The sequence below is a fragment of the Natrix helvetica genome (assembly GCF_964273705.1).
Source record: "Natrix helvetica genome assembly, chromosome: 2".
Classification (NCBI taxonomy): domain Eukaryota; kingdom Metazoa; phylum Chordata; class Lepidosauria; order Squamata; family Natricidae; genus Natrix; species Natrix helvetica.
The window spans coordinates 155,908,682-155,931,214 of NC_138552.1; the positions used below are offsets into that span (position 1 = coordinate 155,908,682).

General features: G+C 36.5%; 1 protein-coding gene across 5 annotated transcripts in view; it reads right to left on the reverse strand.

Annotated features, from left to right (window-relative positions):
* Positions 1-22,533, reverse strand: part of SNTG2 (syntrophin gamma 2) — a 167,574-nt gene that overhangs the window by 18,522 nt on the left and 126,519 nt on the right. For 2 of the 5 annotated variants that reach the window (XM_081944824.1, XM_081944821.1), the window contains 2 exons: positions 12,359-12,430; positions 5,318-5,527 (listed from right to left, as the gene is read on the reverse strand). In XM_081944824.1, the coding sequence (XP_081800950.1) occupies positions 5,318-5,527; positions 12,359-12,430 (282 nt within the window). Of the gene's footprint in view, positions 1-5,317; positions 5,558-12,358; positions 12,431-22,533 lie in introns of all 5 variants that reach the window. The other 3 variants (XM_081944820.1, XM_081944823.1, XM_081944822.1) reach the window with 3 other exon arrangements.

The following is a 22,533-nucleotide window of genomic DNA, read 5'->3' on the forward strand; positions in this document are numbered from 1 at the left end:
TGATGTTTTTAATTTGATTTACATAAGGAGATCTCCAGCCCGTTTAAACATTATGGTTCTAGGTTTTTTTTAATTGTTGATATCAGCCAAGCATAATTAATACCATTGCTTAATTCTAAGAGAGAGTTAGAAGGGATTTAGAAATAGCTGTCAGTTATATAGATTTATAGATACAGGTAATCCTTGACTTACAACTGGTCACTCAGTGGCTATTCAAAGTTACAGCAGACCCCCTTATGATCTGGTTTCAAATATATGGCCGTTGTGCTGCCCCTGCAGTTATGTGAACAAAATTTAGGTGCTTGGCAATCTGCCCGCATTTCTGACTGACTGCAAGGCCTGCCTTCTTTCCTCAACAGAATCTCTGGAGCTTCCAGAAGGAGATCTTCAGAAGGTAAGTGAGAGATGGGTGATGGAAGATGGGGAGGAAGGTATGTTCAATATATGACAGCATAAAATATAAATATTTTATATTTTAATATTTTAAATATTTTATATTTAGGTAATCCTTGACTTACAAACATTTGTTTAGTGACCCTTTGAAGTTACAATGGTCCTGAAAAGTGACTTATGGCCGGTTTTCACCGTTGCAGCATCCCCATGATCGTGATCAAAATTTGGACACTTGGCAATGTGGGGCATAAGGGGGTCTGATGCTTGCAGAGTCTTGGGGTCATGTGACCACCTTTTGCGACCTTCTGACAAGCAACGTCAATGTGGAAGCCAGGTTCACTTAACAACCGTGATACTAACTTAACAACTGCAGTGATTCACTTAACAATTGTGGCAAGAAAGGTCATAAAAATGGGGCAAAACTGCCTTAACAACTGTCTCACTTAGTAAGATAAATTTTGGGCTCAAGTGTGGTCATAAGATGAGAGATGCCTGTATTTAAAATATAAAAGACAACAGGCCTGAGGTCTGTGGGGACACAAAGGGAGCACAGTGAACGTCAGTGGTTGGGACAGATCTTGGAAAACCTGGGGCAGGTGGGTCTGGGTCTAAGCTAGGTCCCCCACACCGTGATCTGCTGGTTGCTTAATAATCCCATTGGGAAGAGCAGGGATGAGGTTTGTCAAACGGGATGATCACAGGACCATCATAACTTGCAACCGTAATGGCCAAGCTCCATGATGGTTCTAAGCTGAAGCCCACTTGTACAGATTTAAACTATCTGTATTGCAAGCAGTGAAATCCTTTTAAGATAAATCATTCTCCACTTATCACAGATACCGAAAGTATGCAGTAGATAAGGAGGTAACAAGTTGAAGGAACAATTGTCTTGCACGTTACCACATTTTTATAAAAAGGGTGGGGAGGAATCACAGGAAGGGTTTCTTATACTGAATCTCTGAATATTTTATGGAATCTTGTGACAAGCTGCAAATTATAATTTGCTCAGTCGCCTGCAAACCACCTTCTAATAGTGATTTCAAATGGTTGAGAAGAATTAGATCTAAAGTATCGTGTGTAAGATGTATCATAGCAGAGTACTGCATCCAAATGGATGATTAGAAAAGATTTAAAAAACTTTTAAATCAAGGAACGTTTTGTGTTCCTTGATGTTAGGCCATATCTAAGTTCTAGGGTGGAAAAATTGTCCCACACAGTTTTCTGCACAATTTATTTCACTCCTAGCCAAAGCCCATCATGCTATCCTGAGCCCCACACTCCACCACTTGATAAAACAAACCTGCAAATTGTATTTTTTTAGATTATTGCAGCATATATAATAAAAATAGGGATATTTTTTTTCCTATCAGAGAAAAGGAAAATTTGTGTTCATTACATGACACTGTTCTTCTTTCACATACCAGTCTGAAACACTAACTTGAGGCTCTAGTGAAATATTGGCAAAATAGAGTTTGATAAAACTAGAGTTTTGGTTTTTGATTAAAAAAAATCAAAAAGTATAACAGAAAAAGTCAACATCATATGATAACTCAAGTCAAGAATGTTATTTAATTGGATCTTTATTCAGTTATGCTCAGTCATAGTTTTGCTTTGATAGTTTTATCAAAAGGGATGGTATGGCTGTAGAGATTTTATACTGCTGTAGCAATACAAGATTTTAATGCATAAAAATCTTATCTTAAATCTTTTATGGAACTTCAGTTTGGGCTACAGTTGCCAACAATAATATAAGCCAACTGCAGGTGTGAAAATTTTAAGAGTTCTTTTAAAGGTTCCACCTTGTGTTCCAAATTCTGATATTCTTGTGGAAATTAGCTCATGCCCCGTGAACATAAAAGACTGGCAAAGTACAATTATATTTTGGTTTCTGTGATAGTTTTTCAAAAACAAGAAAAGATTGCTGTCTGACATCCCAAATTATTTTAATTTAGATATGTAGTTTGAACTAGTAAACAAAAAGATTGATCAGACTTGTATTAATCTTGATTCTTTGTTTTCCAGAGCATGACACTGAAATATTATTGTATTACACAAATATTATTTGGTAATTCAGTGCAGGAGTTAATGGAAACACCAAAGTTCTGTGTACAGCCTTCACCTTTAGAAGCAATTTCAATTATGCTTTTCCGCTCCCTATATACTGCAGCAGTTTACATTTTAAAAAATATAAATAGCTTTTGAATTGCTGTCAAATATTTTATATAATAGATTTCAAAAGATTCCCATGTCTCCCAGATTTTTTTCCTGTAATGGCATTGACTTTGAACCTGTGGTTCTTATTTAATTGTATTATAAATTTTACAATGGAATTTAAACAAGGTCTTTATTAATAAAAGTTTTATGTAATATTTATCCCTACATTTTATCTGTTAAAGTGTTTTACCACAGGCTGAAATTTAAATGTATCTATAATTTGCTCTCTTTGCTAATAATATTAAAGTTGAAAACTGAGAGAAATAAGTTTAATAATTAAAAATAGTTTAATAGTGGACATTGCAATACCTGGACACAGCAGAAGAAAAGAGAAAGAATTGGAAAGTCACAAAATAAAAAGACCTGCAAGTAGAATGACTGTGGCAAAAGAAAGCGAAGACAGTGTCAATACTATTAGGTGCCTTGGGTGCAATCCCAAAACATCTGGAGCACAATTTGAACAACATCGCCATTGACAAAATCACCATCAATCAGTTGCAAAAGGATACTTTGGAACAGAATATGTCCAATATCTTAAATATTATTAAATAACATCTTCCTATCCTGGGTCCTTGGCAAGGACTTGGTAGGTGGTCAAAAATTCCAAATCTAGTCTAAACAACTGGCTAACTCTGTGACCTACCATAACAGAATTAAAAATTTGAAAAAAAAATAGTAATTATTCTTTTTCTTCAGAATATATCAATAGTATTTCAGAAATATTTAAGACTGTGTTTGTATGTTTGTGCACACAACATAGTTGTTTTTATTTATGGAGATTAACTTGTAAAAGCCATGAAAATGAGATCAATAACAGTATTCTGAAACAACTGCAGCAAAGTGACAATGAAGTTAGGAAAAAAAATACATTAATCAAGATTGCTATTAGTAGATTTACCATTTTCTATGGGAATTCAGATTAAGAAAGTGCCATAAATTTCAATTTCCCTTATGAAAAATGCCAGACTCAAGTGCAGTAAATCTGTGGAATAATATTTTTAACTGACCCATAAAATCGGAGTTAACTTTAGGCTTAATTAATGAGTTGCAAGTTTAATTCTCAATCAAAAAGGTGAGTTTTATAAAAGAATACTTTTACAGAAATATATCCATTTCTGAAGAAATCTACTATCAGAAAAAGAACACTGAAGTACGTTGTTCTTTGAGTCCAGTTTTTATTTTACTTTTTTGTATCTCTCTCTCTGTGTATGTTTGTGTGTCCATTGAGTCAGCATTCATTCCTGGTGACTGCCTGGATTAGTCCCTAGTTTCTAGACAAGATTTTGAAGGTGATTTGCCCTTGCTGGCTTTCTTGGGCTAAGAGAGAATGACTGGCCCAAGATACCCCAGCTAGCTTCACTATCTAAGGCGAGATTACAATTTAAGATCTCCAGGTTTCTAGCACGATATTTTAACCATTACACTAAATTGACTCTCAGTATTGTTTTACTTATGTTCTTAGTATTTATATTTTAATGTTATGTTTTATCTGTCTACTTGCAAATAGTTTTCCAAAAACATTTGGAAGGCACACCCATTCCTCTGCATAAAGCAACATCTGTTTGAAGAAGAGACAGTTTCTTTGATAATCTCTAGAAGACGGCAGAGGAAAGGGAAAATAATTGAAAAACTTCTCTCGTTCTATTGACAGATATCTTGTATCAACAGGAACATCTTTTGGATAATTCATTTGTCAGTATCAAATTTTATAATATGCTGCAATTGTGATACTAGTACTTTCCTCAACTATAAAGAGCTTAAAGATGGTCACATGATATCACAACTTTTTTTAAGACTTAGAATAACTTTATTATCACTTTGAATGTACACTAATTGGCGTACATTAAAATTAAATTTTGTTGCATACAGCTCTCAAAGGGTCACCACCTCCAATATACACTACATAAACATGACAAAATAAATAAATAAATAAATACAAAAGATCCATAAGACACACTCTCCTCCCCCCCCCAAAAAAAGTGGGTGGAAATGTCTGTGCATCTTTGGTGAATAGCAGCCAGCCGCAGCGATGGGGTCCTTTTACAGTGCTGAACCTTGCCTTTTCTGTCTTTGTCATTGCCTGCCTTCTCAGTCTCTTTTTTGCAGTGCAGGAGTCAATAGGCAGAGCTGGCACATAAGAGGACACCTATCAGCTTGAAATTTTTTCATCTTGTTTTCCTCCTCTAAACCTAGGTGCATCTTATGGTCAGGTGTGTCTTATGGAGTGAAAACTACAGTATATGACATGGAGAAACAACAGTCTAGTTCAGATGTATACATGTACATGGCGAGAAAAACAAAACTTGGCAAGTTTACTAGACGGATGGCATAGGGAACAAAGCTATTACAGAATCTGGTAGTCCTGCTATAGATACTTCGAAACCTCCTCCTAGAGTGGAGCAACAGAAACAGACCGTGAAGTGGGTGTGTGGGGTTCTCTAACAATACTTTGAGCTCTAAGCACTTAGCACTTATAAGCAGTATCCTGAATAACGAGAAGCGAGCTTCCTATAATCTTCTCTGCTCTTGTTACCAATCTCTGAATGGACTTTCTCTCTGAGGCACTGCAGCCACCAACTTATTAAATACAATTTTTAACAATCCCATCCTTGTCATATAGGTAGGGTTCATAGAAAATTTAAATACGGAACATACACAGAATACATTTTACATTTATTCAAGTGGCAGATGTATTTTTTCTATTACTTACCCCTGTTCTCTGAACTTCCAAAAAGATTGCTCTTTGAAATGACTTCTCCCATATTGCCAGCTCACTTCCTTGTTCCACATTGAAGTAATGGCTCTTGCCATGTCCAACCACAACACTGAAACAATATGGCCTCTGGTCTTCAAGCTCGTAGTCTTGGTGAATACCCAAATATAAATTTGCTTGTAGCCAACAATCATTATTGAGCCAGAGCTGAAAGATATATTTTTGAAGATATTTCATCTAAAGTAGAATGAGAATAATTTGATCCTGTAGAAATAAGTCATGGATGTTTGAGTGTCAGCCTTTTTGCATCAGAATAATGCTGATATTTCACATTGTTAAACTGAGAAACTATAATGGCTCTCTTGTTCCACAGCCTCTTTTCATTTTTTTTTTCATAGCAGGAATTTTCAGTAATCAATCCTGGTCTACCTATCTGTTTACCAATCACATGCTAAGATTCATAAATAACATGCATCAACATCAGAATGTCATATGTTGACAAGACCGTAGCACATCAGATTAATAAATAAATTTCTACTGCTGTAACATTTCATGCAGAGGAAGACGAAGGGGCCAGAAAAGAATCCAATGGACTCTTCAGACATCCTTATAGGCAGTTCTCATTTCAACAGCAGACAGGTTGAGACCCTTAGGCACATGTCTCCAAATGATACATTTATAATCAATATATTTGGTTAGTGGGTTTTGACTCACTTTCATTTTCTGCACACAATACTGAAATTGTAGATTGGGAAAAGTATGAATTTAAATCTTTATTGGAAAATGAAACAATATATTAATCCTGATGCAACAATATATTCTTGATCCAGGAGATCTACTTTATTTATTTGAAGTGGAAAAGGGAACCTTTAGCCTAAGGGCCACATTAAATCTACACATGTCTGAAATATACTACTGAAGCCTTCCTTGCCAGAGCCTTTTCTGCTTAGCTTGAAAGTAGCAGTCAGAGCATAAGGAAAACTGAGTACCAGCCAGTTAAAAATAATTTTGAATATCTTGTAGAAAATGGAGAAGTCTTGAATATGTTTTTATAGCCTTGATGAAGTTTCTCCTTTCAGACTACTACTATTTTTTAAAAACCGCATAGAAAGCAATCTTAAGATATTCCTGAATGAGTGCAAAATAGCTTACAGTTACCACCGCTACGACTATAAAGCAGTTGATTTTAATCTAAGCGAAGATACATTCGATAGAACTTCACTGTCCAATTGAAATTAATGGAGTACAGATGTGATGGAAGGAATGCTAAATAAGACGAGCAAATCTGTAGCCCATTTCTAAAATGGGATGAATAGTAACATGCTGCTAATTCAGCGGTGATAAATACTGCTTAATTAGAATAACATCTAATTTATGATACTAAAATGACAAATAGCAAGACAATGAATAACATGGAAAGTACTGTATATTAACACTCATATGTGTTTGCATTAACACTGTTGCTTGGAGTAAACAAAATCTTCATACTGATTGATTTTAATAAAAAGTATCCTTTTTAAGAAACCACCCACATAAATCATGTAAATCAAGCAAGCCAAGGTCTTAATTATGAGTTGTAATTACTATTACAGATTACTTAGTTTAAACATGTTCATAATCAGGTAATACAGCAGAATTGCTGGGAAAATTTACTATTAATGAAAAACTATTAGTTAGTGGAATTACTTCCACTATCTATCCTTTTAACCGAAAAAGCCTAAAATACGAGATATCAATAAGAAAAAAAAAACCAGATTTAGTTCATCTCTGTATTAGTATATGCATATAAAAAGAGAACTGTTGTTCAGTGCTGATATATATTGTGCCACTTCTAAATGAATAAATAAAAGTCAGGTGTTATGAACATTTATGCTCTTCACTTCCTATATGGAAAAGTTTCAATTTATTAATTGCAAATATCATAAATGAAATTATATAATGTGAAAAATTAGAACTGAGAGTTCAGAACAATCTATGACCACCATGTTATAATTTTTTTAGAGAGTGTATGCCTTTCTTTAGGCTAATATTGTTCAATCCACATTTCATCAGCTCAGATTCTGATAGTCTGTGACTTGGCACTGAGAAAAAGTAAGTAAGGTGCTAGCCAAGCTGGAGGAGAAATTGTTCATTTTCTACATCCCAGTCTTACATTTTTTTAAATTAGATGCTGTTTATGTACTTGTAGATGTGAAATGATTTTGAAAATGAACTCACACTTGGAACTTTTCACTTATTATGACAGGATTTTATCCAACTTGAAACACTAGATTTGATTTCTAAAACAAATCAACTTCCAAATTATTTCAAGCCATATTTCCAGTATTTTTACTTCTTCAGTTTTAAAGTGTCCTGCTTTTGGAAACAGGACAGAAAAGAGACTCATTCCTACTTCCAGGCCCCGTTTCATGAAACATATGCATGCTAACGCCTTAGGAATGATGAAAAAGAGAGATTTATGAAACATTATAAATAGAAATGAAATAAATATTACAAGTTGATCAATCTTGATGACACTTAATGATAAAGATCATCAGAATGATGCTTAACAATATATGATAATGATTTAAAATTCATTTAGATTTAAAATAACTTTTACTATTCACTGGTTTTAAGACACTAGTAAAGTAATGATGCAGTAAAGAATCTATTAGTCTGGAAATGTTGCTAACAATGAATGTTTCCAGCATCCCTCACCATTGACTACATTGGGGCCACTCAAATTAATAAATTCAGCAAAATTTAGGTGGTCATAGGCCATAATTTCTCCCTCAAGATACTCAGTGACTGGAATACATTTGGAAAGATATATTTGCAGTGTTATGTATTCTGCAGATGTACTGATCCCCGTATACATGTTTCTGAATAATACTAAATACTATATACTATATGATATTAAATCTAAAGGATCAGAATACATTCTACTTTGTACATAGGAGGGCTTCAAATTATTATTTGGGGAGAGAGTCATGGGGCAGAGGAAAGAACCATTAGTCATGGTATATTCATATGAAGGTACTAATGATAAGACATGCCAATTTAATAAAGAAAAACCATCAGTGGATTTAGTAGAATAGGTGCCATTAGCTGGCTGAGTTAAAAACTAGTAATAACTGGATTCAAGACTAACAGAGATGTCAGCTAGACTAAGAAGTGAAAATAAAATCTCAGAAAAAGCCATCCAAAAATTTTTGTACTGTTCCTAGAAAGCTGTTTGAATGTGTCCATGAAGACACCAGGAGTCAACCAACATTTCAAGGACCCTTCACCTTTAGCAGCGAGCAGGAGAATTATGGGGAGGAGATTCTCAGAGATTTAGTGCACTGCAAATTCATGACTGGTAGAGAAATGGGAAACCATACTATATATTGTTGAACCAATATATGCCAATAAGAAATTCTACAGCCAGAGAGCCTCTACAATTGCCTGCAAAGAGATGGGGGGAGGGACAGTTGGAGATATTCAAGGTCCCCCAGGAATTCAATCAAATGTTGGTCTGTGGAGGACACATCAGCTTCTCACTCAGAACAGAAAACAGCTTAAAAGAGTAAATGGAATCTTTGAATTTGTAATGGGGAAACCTTAATCTTTCTTGAAAACCACATTTACCCCAACTTAATTGATTTGCTCTGTTTCCTTTATTATCATTTATGCTGAAATGTTAACAGAACAGAGGCTAGAGTTGCACACTGACGCTTTTGTATTTCAGTTAATGTATTCATGAAGACTGACATTCAGTATTCATTTATTAAAATGTCAAAAACACAAAGTACTGAATCCGGAGCAATTTATTTCCATTTTTTCTTCACTCACCAAAATAACATTCAATGTAAGAATTTGCTTTTACTGTGTTGTTATTAAAATTAACTTTGCCAAAATAAGTAAGCCAGTCATAAGTAAGTAAGTCAGGAAGCATGAAACACTATGGAAAATTATGTATATTTTTTAAAGAGGTCAACTGATCTACTAATGGCCTCTGAAGCATTCATGAGGAAGCAGCTTAGAAGAGGAATTGCTAATACACCCAAGTATAAAGTTTAATCTTTGATTTCTCCCTTTATAAATTAAAATATAAAAGGTCAGCAAACGGGTTACAAAATGTTTGTATTTTTTTAAAGTTTCCAGTAGGCTTTCATCAGGCTAAGTGGTTAAAGAAATCCAGAAAAAAAAAGAATAGAGGAGCAGATGTATTATTGATATTAACTGTTTTACAGTCTAGATAATTTATTTTAAAAGTCTGTCATGCAAGCTAGTTAGTTGTAATTAGTTGTAATATTAGTTGATATTAGTTGTAATATTATTAAGTTACATCCATCCAAAGAAGAACAAAATAATTATTGATTTTCCTCCCTTTTTTCTGGAGTTTTCATAACAATGCTTGATAAAAAGCTTTTGGAAACTAAGTTTGCAATTATTGCATAAATTTGTTGCCTATATGTGAATTTTGTAATATTTTAATGCTGTACAAAACACTATATTTGAAATGTTCCAGTTCAAAATGCCGTGTTCCAATTTTAAAAGCTGTTCTGGCTTTATCATGATATTCTTATGAACTTTCCAGAAAATTTTGAGCTTTTTAAAAAAAAGTGTTTTGAGCTTAAAATACTATTTTCATTAGTTTTCACTTTTAGTGAGATCAGAAATAGCAGTTTTGAAATCAAATTGGAGAATTATGCATTTAAAGCATTTCAGACTTGAAACATTTTACACATTCCTAATTTTCCCCCATTCCTGATCAGCATGGCATTTTTACATATTACTTTATGAAGTTAATATAAGTATTGTGGCAACAGGATTCCTACTCTAGGTTTGTTTTTAATGATAACACATTCACAGAAAGACGGCAGTTCCGTTCCCATTTTAAGCCCACGCTTGAAGATGGCAGGTGAGATCCTGCCGAAACGTTGCAAAGACAATCTCAACCTTACACGGGAAAAGACCCGAATACAACAAAACCAGCATACCTACACCCGTGAAAATCTACGAAAACAAATATATATATACTTATCAACTGATAAGGAAGAGAACCCGTGGCTTAGTGGTTAAGACTCCTGCCTAAGATATATATACAACCCGGGTTCTAATCCCAGTAAGGGTAGGGCTAGCTGATGAGAGCTAATTAGCTCGAAATAGATCTATCCTAGTCTCCCTTTATTTATTTATCAGTACAATTACAACATATATATATATATATATATATATATATATATATATATATATATATATATATATATATATATATATATATATATATATATATATATATATATATATATATATATATATATATATATATATATATATATATATATATATATATATATATATATATATATATATATATATATATAATCAGTGACGTGCGGTCAGTAGAGGCAAGGGAGGCAGGGCCTCACCTCTCTTCATGGAATAATAGTATATAATATTATATACTATATATAATATTATATACATCCGTCTGGCCGCGCCTGGGAGACGCGGAGGGAGAAATGTTGTCGGCGCCTCCGGATGACGAACCAGTCATTTCTGCCTCCGCGTCTCCCGGGCGCGGATGGACGAAGGTAGCCAGAATGGCGCCGAAGCAGTCCGGCGAGCGAGGCAGCGAGATCTTCGGTCACTCGTCCACCGGACTGCTTCTGCATCTCCCGGGCGCGGATGGACGAAGGTAGCCAGAATGGCGCCGAAGCAGTCCGGCGAGCGAGCGAGCGAGGCAGCGAGCGAGGCAGCGAGATCTTCGGTCAATTGTCCACCGGACTGCCTTGGCGCCATTCTGGCTACCTTCGTCCATCCGCGCCCGGGAGATGCGGAAGCAGTCTGGTGGACGAGTGACCGAAGATCTCGCTGCCTCGCTCGCTCGCTCGCCGGACTGCTTCGGCGCCATTCTGGCTACCTTCGTCCATCCGCGCCCGGGAGATGCGGAAGCAGTCCGGTGGACGAGTGACCGAAGATCTCGCTGCCTCGCTCGCTCGCTCGCCGGACTGCTTCGGCGCCATTCTGGCTACCTTCGTCCATCCGCGCCCGGGAGACGTGGAGGCAGAAATGTTATCGGCCTCCCGATGATGAAAGCAAGCGACTGGTTCGTCATCTGGAGGCGCCGACAACATTTCTCCCTCCGCGTCTCCCGGGCGCGGATGGACGAAGGTAGCCAGAATGGCGCCGAAGCAGTCCGGCGAGCGAGCGAGTGACGCAGCCTGATCTTCGGTCGCTTCCAGAGCCGGAGAGGGATGGAGCAGCCATCGCCTTGGAAGTGAGTCGCGCTGACAGAGCTTTGGGGCTGAGGAGAGAGGCAGGGACGGAGGGAGTGGGGGGAGAGGAGCCGCCCCCCTCGCCCCCCAGGCAATGGGGAAAGCTTTCCCGAAATGGGGGGGGGGTGTCGTGGGAAATAAAAAGGGCGCGCGCTGGGGGGGACGAAGGAGGCTTTGGCGTGCCTTAGAGGCGGGCGGGCAAGCAACGAAAGGAGCAGCGAGGGTGGGCGGTGGCTGCAGGCGGCAAGGCTTGAGCGGGGTGAAAGGGACTGGTGCCGGTGGAGGAAGTAATGCTACGCCGCGGTCCCCTTAATGTTCACTCAGGAAGGCGGAGAACGAGACCACGTGGTCTGCACACGTGGTCTGCACACGTGGTCCCATTCCCCGCCTTCCTGATGACGTCACCAGCCTCCCCAGCCATAACCCTCACCGCACGTCACTGATATATATATATATATATATATATATATATATATATATATATATATATATAATATATATATATATATATATATAGCATAATTTTAACAAAATAAGTATCTAAATTAAAATAAAAAGCAGATATGACCATGGAACATAAAATCCAAAGCAATCCATAGATCATGCAATAGTTAAGCTGAGGACAAAACTACCAGATGAAAGCAATAGTAAAGGGCAATGTCACTTTCGCATTATACAAAACCATAATAATTTACTGTTGATATTGGCTAAATTTATTCTGACTCGGTTTGATTCAGTAAATAATTAACATAATCTTTTATATAGAATATTTTGTTATTCATAACTTACCTACCTTGTGAATTTTAAATAGAACCTCACAGAGGTTATAGGTTTTTTCAGCTCGTATCCAGTCTAATGTGCTTACCTGTACAGCCAAAAGAAAATGTTATTACAGTTTCATACTTTTTTTTGCTTAACAAACAATTATCCTGCTATTATATAGTTTTTCATTTCTCTGAAAAAAATGTTAAACTTTACATTTAGCTGAAGGCTGTGCACTTCTTTCAAAGTGATCAACATGAAGTTAGAAACTAGTGTTTTTAAAGTTTTAATAGTTTTTCTTTTTTTTTTCTTTTTAAATGACAAATAATGGAGATTTTGGCACTTAGCTAGAAATTCAAATTCTTCATGTTTTGTTTTTTAATGACTATTTTCGCATCAATATATACTGAGCACTATATGTACAATCTCAATCTCCCTTTGTATACTCACTGATACTGTATTATATCTCTGTGTAATTATTCTTTTTCTACTTTCACTTGCTTGTTCATTTTTTCATTTTTTTAAAAAAAATATTAATCTATAAATTAAAAACAAAACAACCCTTCCACATGTACCGTACTTTTTTTGTTTTAAAAAGAATCAGGGAATCTGTGGATATATAATCCTATACATATTATTTATCCTGGGGTAATATTAATTGTATTCCATCATAATATGGGAAGAACACAAATATAGAGAGATAAGCGGAAAATCTGGACCTTATATATTATTTACACACATATCCCATTTTTTTTTTGTAAAACTGTTTGAGTTGCCAAGAAAACTTTCACATATAAGCTCCTAAACTGAACTAGCTGTGTTTGCTTTAACACCGGGATAGCATTATGGTTCCACAGATTATTTTCTGGAAAAACAGCAATAGAGAGGGAAAGATTCAGCATATGATAGGTAACTAACAGAAAACAGAGAAATATATTTGAGGATACTCTCCATATGCTCATAGTATATTAAACATTTTGATCAATCAAGGCATTGATAAAGTAGTTGGCTTCTTTAATTGTTATAGAGATTTCTAGCACCGCCTCAATCTTGTGTCATAGTTTTATACTAGTTTCATTCCAAAAACCCTGCATTTTTTTTGAATATGTGCTGTGTTTCTGATAATACTATATTTATTCAGATTTCAATTTCTTTCATCGTGGTTATAACAGCCAAAAGATAATTAGTTTCTTTGCTCCAGTACTGTTATTATTAGAGTTTTTTTAAATGTAGAATGAGCCACTGTCAAATAACTGAAGTTGATCTGTTTTTGCTATACTGAATTATAGATTGGTAGAACATGTTTTTCACTCTCAGTTTTGGGTAACAGAGTTGGCGTTAACTTATATTAATTTTCTTTTTTTATATTTAGGCTTAACACAATAAAGATTTAACGAATATGCTACCTAGTTCATTTAGGATCATTTTTTATTTGCATACTCATTTAAAGATGATCAAGGCTAAAGCATATTCTAAGTATTGTAAAAACAGTACTACAAAATATGAATGAAATAATGAAATTTGTATTAGTTATTATGGCCAACATTCACACCATTGATGTTTTATAAGCTCTCAAGTGAGAAAGCACTCATAATACAGAGGGGGGGGGAAAGTAAAATTGACAGTATATGCAATTTTTTGCCCCTGAAGGCTGTCATACTGTTCCAAGCTACAGAACTGTACACAAGGCACCATGCAATAATGTTTGTGGGTGTGCCTTTGTGTGTGCATGTGTGTGCGTGTATTTCTAGTCAACAAGAAACTAGGAAAATGTAAGTCTCCAAATCTGAAACACTAGAGAAGAAGCTCTCCTGAATACAATGGGATTTCCAAGTAGGTATGCATATTCAGTAAGCAACAATTCTCCATTTCTGATTTCAGAATTACAGTTTATGTGTCCAAATGCAAATATCTTCAGTGTTTCTTTTTTAAATTTTTAAAAATAATTCTTTTATAATTTTTTCTTTAACATTCATAAGTGCTTAGTGAACTGTGTATTGCAGTGGTTCCCAAACCTTTTCAGTCCACCGTCTTCTTGGTGCTACAAACTGATCCTCAGTGCCCCCCACCCAGTGGTGGAATTCAATTTTTTTTACTACCTGTTCTGTGGGCATGGCTTGGTGGGCGTGGCTGGGAGGGTCATGTGACTGGGCAGTTTGTACAACAGAAGATAGTAACAGTAAAATTCAAAACTGTAACAATTAATTGCACATTTATTCAAAATCCAATTTAAAAACCTTTTTAGTTAATGTTAATTCAACACAATTGTTGAACATGTTCCAGTGATACCAGGTTTTCAAAGTCTGATAGTCATTTATCAAGAACCTTAGTAAGTAGTAACTTAGTAAACTCAGTAAAATTTAGTAACTACTTCACTGTTCAGTAAATTCTGTGTAATACAGTACATGCCTGATCATTCACACACACACTGCTTCCTTTTGTTTTTTTTTAAATAACAGGTTGGGGTTGGGGTAGAGAAGGAAGAAGACTTTGTTCTGTGGTATCTGCCATTTCAGAAATGCTCATTAGACTGCCCCACATGATCAGTCTTTCCGTATTCCTCAATATATTGGTGCCCAGCAGCTGGTCAAAACCCTAGCCTAATAGTAGTTATGGAGCTGTAGATGATACTATGGCAAAATACAAGCCTTGCAGCTCATGTATACTCACACAACATAAGAGTGATGCCATTATCCAGGTTTATCTGTGACAAAGGTCTCACTGTGCATAAATATCAAGATAGGAAGGGCACTTTATTAAAAAAAACCTGCAGTTTTGACTCCATTTGGTTATAAAACATCTTGTTTGGCATACTGGGAACATTTAGACATTATTTTCTTATAATACAAGATGTTGTATCATAATTTTGTTTTGTTTTGCTTTTTCCTGTATGTGACAATATCCAACTTTAAACAGTAATTAGACCACTTTTTATTTACTTTTTAAAAAACAGTATATGTTGGAAATGCTTATCCCTTTTCCACAATCTCCCCTATATTTCAGCCTTCAATAAGATTACTTTGCAACTCAAAGTTTGAGAAACCACCCCAAGTGCCCTTCCTCCCGCTCCTCGCTTTTTAAGGCCACCTCTACGAATGGAGCGAGGAGGCAGAGGGGGGCTAGCCTCTCTCTCTCTTCCCCCCGCCGCATGTTTACCTGTGTTGCATTTCTAAGGTGGGAGGGGTAGAGGCAGGTGAGAGTGGCGCATCCATGTGGAGCGGATGCAAGAGGGATTGGGGGTGGTGGCTCCATTGCACAGGCGCAATCCTCTCGGAGGCGGCTCAAAGCGCAGCCCCGGAAAGGGAGTCAGAAGTAAAGCCATTTATAAAAGCGCGAGAGAGGCAGGCAGGCAGGCAGGCAGGCAGGCAGGCAGGCAGGCAGGCGAGCGCTCTTGTGCAGTGACATCGGACTCGCTGCGTAATGCAGCGCCAATTCCCAATCCCTGAAATGCAGGCTCAAGGACAGCCTTGTTCAGTCCTGCATCTCTTCCTCATGCACAGCACACGTAGAGTCATATCAGAGGAGAAATGCAGGTAAAAAGCTCTTCTCTTCTTTCTCTGCCCCCCCCCTTTAATCCCCCCCCAGCCTGACATGCTTGTATGCTTCCTGAGCGAGCGGGCGAGCGAAAAATCCTTCCAGTCTTTGGGACATTAGACTGAATTTCACCCCTGCCGGAAATGCTCAGCTGACTGAGCATTTCCAGAGCCCCAGGCAGAATTGTACCTTGCAAGGGGGCCACCTCCAGCACTCCTCTGCCACCTCCCTTGCCTCTTAGCACCCTCCTGCTATCCCCCTTGCCTCTTAGCACACCCCAAGTCATCCCACCGCCCTCAGAGGGCGGTACCACCCACTTTGGGAACCACTGGTGTATTGTCTGGGTCAATATACTTTATACACAATACTAATGATAATAATATACATAATCATAATCTTTCAATTTCTAACATTTGTGTATACATTGTGGTTATCATATATTCTATTATATATCAGTGTACATAATACTATTTCCCAATTTCTACTTTCTATCTTTTTTGTAACTATTAATAAAATAGCCAAGAAGTATTATATATCAATCCATCATCTCTTGCCCTTTTTAGAATTTCAACTTATTGACTTTTTGGTAAATCTTTCATGTTTCTCCCTTGGGATCTTGTATCTTCTTACATCAAGCTTATTTAAACTAAGTATTTCATCAGCCTCTACACCTATCTCTTGCTGTTGGATCTCTAGAGCACCCATCCATAATTTTTTTCATCACTTTTGGGAGATCTTTCTCTTTATTCTCTTTTATATTTTGAGCTCTTAAGAGTAATCTATTTGTTCCATTTTAAGAATTATTACTATCTCTTCCATATCTTTATCTGCTTGTATCATTTTTTAATTTATCTCCTCTATTATTACCTCAGTTCCTTCTAATTTCTCCTATTTTTTCTGAGTTTATTGTTCATCTTTTATTATCGTATGCTAGGGGTTTTCTAGTCTCACATCTGTATCCTGCATCAGTTCCATCATCTATCTATGATTCCTTGTCATATCTTCCTGAATACATTAAAACATCAATAATATTTCTTTATGGACCTATGGTTGACATCACGGCGGGAACGGCTGGAAAATAGCAGCACTCCAGCTATTTGCAGCTGGCAACTGCATGTCGGGAAACAGCCATTTTGGTTGTTAAAAATTATGTATATGTAATTGTATTAGTACAGTTAGCACTGTGTAAAAAATGTATTGACCCAGTCATTACACAAAATATGTTGGTTGTTAAAGGAAAACTGCTAATAAAACATACACAAAATAAATCTTTATGAACTGTATTTGCTCTCCCCTTTTGAAATATTTTGTAATAATTTAACATGTTGAAAGTTACTCAATATTTCACCAAGATTTCAATATCCCAATTGCCCAGAAACACCAGAAATGCCAATATTAGTAAAGTTTACTCAGTCCCGAGACTTTTCCTCGAAATCCCCCAAATTTATAGTGCTTAAAAATTTCCAATTAGCACCCTCAAAATTATCCAAATTTTTAAATCTTATTTAATTTTTCTCCTTTCACCTCGTAGAATGTTCTATGAAATAGTATTAATAATCCAGATTTCCCCAAATCTCTTTAATCAACAGAATCAAGTGTTCAGTTTCAAGGATGTTTCTTATTAATTATAGTTCAACCTTGCCTTAAAAGGCATTTTTTGATTGGAAGTATTTAATGAGCCTTTTGAAGATTTTTAAGTAAGTGCTTCTGACATATAACACTGGTAGAGTTCTAGGAAAATGAATAATTTCCTTATATCATCTCTGCAAAATAATTTACAAATTATCATATTTTACAATTTTTAAAATATTCTTAATATCCTTATTTCAAGGGGCTTGAACACCATATTCTTTGCCTTGTTAATGTATTATTTGCAAACCAGTGAGACTTGACTATAAAACAAACCTCCCAGAGTTTTTCCATTACTATCAAATTTAAAGTCTTCTAAAAGTAAACATAATTAAAATGAATTAGAAGTGGGAAATGCCTGGTAATAGCTTATTGAGAACATTCTTAATTCACTGTTTTATTTAACACGACAGAGTCTAGAGGTCAATAGTATGAAAGACTTTTGCTGGCAACAAGACAAAAGCATAAAACTTAATTTTCAAACCCCAATTAGCCTCTTGAGCAATCATGGTTGCAAAATAATTGCAAAGACTATACCTACTTAATTCCTGAAAAGTTGTTTAATCCTATAGGGTCCTGTTCAGTCCCATTTATAAGAAATATCATAATTTTAACTTCTTACAAACGCAGAACAGAACCTGATATTACTAAACATGTGAGCTTTTATAATTAATATACAAGTGACATTCCATTTTAGTAGGTTGATTGATGGGTGAACAATTCAAAACATAAGCAAGGTTACATTAAAGCTGTAGAAGAAAGCACTATCTGAAATTAGTAATAATATTTTTTCAAAGCTGATATAAATATATAAATTGATTTTTAAAGGCAGCTCATTAGAATTGTTAAACCTGCAACTAGAGGAATTAATTTAATTTCCCCACTGGTTCTGAAAAAAAGTCAAAGTAGGAAACATTAGGTTGCTGTTTATCATCAGCCAACTTCATTGCTTAAACACCTTTTGCCAATTTAGTCTGAGCAAATTACAGATTTACAACTTTACGCATCTGAATTTTTAATTACATTTGCATCACAGTGAGAACATGAATCAAGTGTAAAGAAAATAATGTGAAAATTGCATTCCTAAAACACTTCGAATGCTATTCTGCCACCCACTTACACAGAAGCACTCTTGAATTCCAATGGTTTCATTTACAGATAAGCTTATACCAAACTGCAAGCTTAACATTAACATTTTATTGGATTCATGTGGGACTTAGTTCTGAATAAATATATGAGAGTTTAGAGTCAAATTGTAAACGTTGCTAGTCAGGGAGTTTAATAAAGGTGCTTATTTTGGTTACTTTTATTGTTTAATTCTGAACTGAAAGGTTATTTTGCACATGGCCTGAATTAGTTGTAAATGGTTGTTACAATAGTTTTTTGTTGAGAGCGATCTGATGTGCCTCGGCAACAATCAAATCACCAAACATACTGTGATGATTCATCTCCTAATTTATAAATTGGATTAATTAAAGAAATACTCAATAGGAAGAGTAGGTGGAAATATCACCTACAGCAGGGATGTCAAACTCAAGGCACATGGGGTGTTTAGATCTAGCCCATGGGGCCACCGTGGAAAAAGTAAAGGACTGGCCCGTGGGTGTCTCTGCCAGTGAAAACAGAGCTTGGGGGCCTGCACATGTTTACTGGCAGAGGGATGAAGGAGGCCATTGCAGCAAAAAACGGGGCCAGGGGAGCCGTGTGCGGGCCCCCCGACTCTGTTTTCCCTGGCAGAGGTCTAGCAAAAGAAACTAAAAACAAAACAAAAGGCTAAATGTTTCCCTTTTAGCAATTGAGCATGCAAGAAGGGGCAGGAAAAGAGAAAGGGAAAGACAAAGAAAAAGGAGGAAAGATGGGAAGAGAGCAAGGAAAGAAAGATAAGGAAAGAGAGGAAGGAAGAAGAAAGGAGAATGAGAAGGGAAGGAAAAAGAAGAAAAGGAAGGAAGGAAGGAAGATTATAATGAGAGTGAGGGAGGGTCTGAGGGAAGTTGGCACTCGGCCACCACAGGTGCCCTTGACACAAATGACATCAAGCTGGCCATGTCCACCCCAGTTACCCATGATCAAACGCCATGATGCGGCCCTCAATGAAATTGAGTTTGACATCCCTGACCTACAGCAATAGCTGAAGTTTATGTAACCATTGGGCAGATTAGAGGGAAGCTTGCTTCCTATTTCTACCCTTGGGTTCTTGCTTCCAAGTTAGATCTAGTAGCCGAGGTACCATCAACAGCTGTCTACCCTTTGGTAATTTCTTTGTAGCTGTTTTCCTCTATGTGTGTGTGTGGGGGTTCCTTCATAGGAATAAAATTCACAAGAGAAGAAGACAAGAACCTACTTCTCCCTGATATAGTCACCAGCAGAGGAAACAATGGCAGGTAACAAACCCAAATATATTGAAAAATATATTGGTCCAAAGTCCTCCTTTCTGACGAGAGCAACTTTTTGCCAAAAACACCAAAAACTGGTTCAATGACCATGGGATTACTGTGCTTGATTGGCCTCTCCATTCTTCCTCCATACTCTGGGTCCTTGATTTCTAAATGAGATGCAAAAGTTGTTCTCGTCAGAAAAGAGGACTTTGAACCACTGAGCAACAGGATTTTGGACCACTGTGCTTCATTAAGACCAGGGTCAACACAGCCGTCTACCAGGAGATTTTGGAGCACTTCATGCTTCCTTCTGCAGACAAGATTTATGGGGATGCTGACTTCATTTTCCAGCTGCCCACACTGCCAAAAGCACCAAAACCTGGTTCAATGACTGTTGGATTACTGTGCTTGATTGGCCAGAAAACTTGCCTGACCTAAACCCCATAGAGAATCTATTGAGCATTGCCAAGAGAAAGATGAGAGACATGAGACTGAACAATGCAGAAGAGCTGAAGGCCACTATTGAAGCCTCCTGGTCTTCCCTAACACCTCAGCAGTGCCATAGGCTGATAGCTTTCATGCCATGCCACATTGAGGCAGTAATTGCTGCAAAAGGAGCCCAAACCAAGTACTGAGTACATATGCATGCTTATACTTTTCAGAGGTCCGATATTGTTCTATGTACAATCCTTGTTTTATTGATTGCATGTAATGTTCTAATTTTCTGAGATTGTGGATTTGGGGTTTTCATGAGCTGTAAGCCATAATCATCACAATTATGACAAATCACGGCTTGAACTATCTTGCTTTGCATGTAATGAGTCTATCTCATATCTTAGTTTCACCTTGTAAGTTCCATTACTGAAATAAATGAACTTTTGCACGATATTCTAATTTTTTGAGTTTCACCTGCATTTTAAAACAAAATATTATTAAATGTTCTAAAACTAATAAATTATAAACATTAACATGTAGCTTTAAAGCATTTTAAGCTATGACTTAATTCTTTAAATCAGTCAACTAAATAGAATAAAAACTTGCTCCAAATCAAATTCTTACAACATTCAGGATTATGTAATTTGGCATGTTGGGCAGATTCACTTTTCCCTTTAATTTGGCTGCCCTAACTGCAAAGAAAACAATCCATTGTGTCACAAACAATTTGTTACCTTTAAGAGGAAATTAAATTTATTTTTAACATTCCAATTCCTCATATCATCAAGGAACAAAAATAATTAATATCCCTATATTTAGCTTACAACCAGTATTCTAATGGCTGATGCAGCAGATGTTTTATCTCACCTGGTCTGCAAATACAGACTCTATCTTGCAATGGGATGATTGGGAATCTGCCTTTTTGCATTGTTTAACACATTTGCTCAAATCAGACATGAATTAAAAGATTACATGATCTTTATTGAAAGGACAAATACTTTTCTTCTTGAAATTGGGATTTAATTCTTCCGAGGCCCTTGGTGCTCTGAGCTTCAATGTTATCTTGCAGATGTTTCAATACCCAGGTATCCATTACCCACTATCATCAGTGCTAGAAGGGAGTGGGGTTTTCTTTATGTTTATACACAAGTGACTTGCCCTGCCAGTGTGGGTGGGAGTGTTCTTGGTGATTTCTTGATTAGGCTGTTGTTTACTGTTTGATTGCCAGAGTTGATAGATCCTTTAGACCAAGTTAAGTCCAAAAATGCTAGAGAATTCTTGGAAGCCTGGCACTCAAACAAATCAGCCATCAACAAGCACATAGAGATAAACAATTTCTACATACCATCTAAAAGAGACAATAAAAAATTAAAGTCCATACACCTCCTTTCCAGCAATCATCACAGATAAGCAAAGAATAACATCAAGATTAATATTAGACCAACAATCAAGCAATAAGCAATACACTGCCAAATTCCTTGATTGGGGTACTGCTTATTTCAAATAGTAAACAACAACTTAATCAAGGAACCACCAAGAACACTCCCACCAACAGGGCAAGCCATTTGCATAAAAAGAGCAAAACTCTATCCTTTGTAGTACTGATGATCGTACCAACCAGGGTAATGAAATGTCTGCAAGAAAATAACCAAGCTCAGAGAGCACCAAGGCACACACAGTTCAATTCTGAGCTACAGATAGTCTCTTCTATTGCATTTAATTCTAGCTAGCCATGTCATTGATTTCATAACCAACATAACTTCTATGTGCACCTGTCCTTTAACATCTAATATACTTCGGCTGAAAATATATATTAACAATAGGTACAGTGAAAGCCCTGCACATAAGAGCATCTGGTAGTATCCGTTTGGAGAAAAGTGTGCAACTAGGACTTGTCAAGGTTTTTTTTTTAACCATCTGCTCATGTAAGCAAATAGGAGAAAGCGTATCTCCAATTATTTGAGTTAACCTGACCCAGTAATTAAACAGAATAAAACAGTGGGCCTCTGAGTTCATTTTAATGGGCAATCTGAGTTCAGCTCTGATAGTATGTGCTAAGGAAACTCTTGATGTTCCTAAGATCTAATATATAAAGTGATTTTGGACTGTTTCAATTCCCTTAATTGTAGCAAAACTCCATACTTGACACTAAAGGTCAGCAAGGACAGCATCTTTGCATTAGAAGTCTTCATGATTGGTTTAAGTCAGAGGTGTCCAAATTTGGCAACTTTAA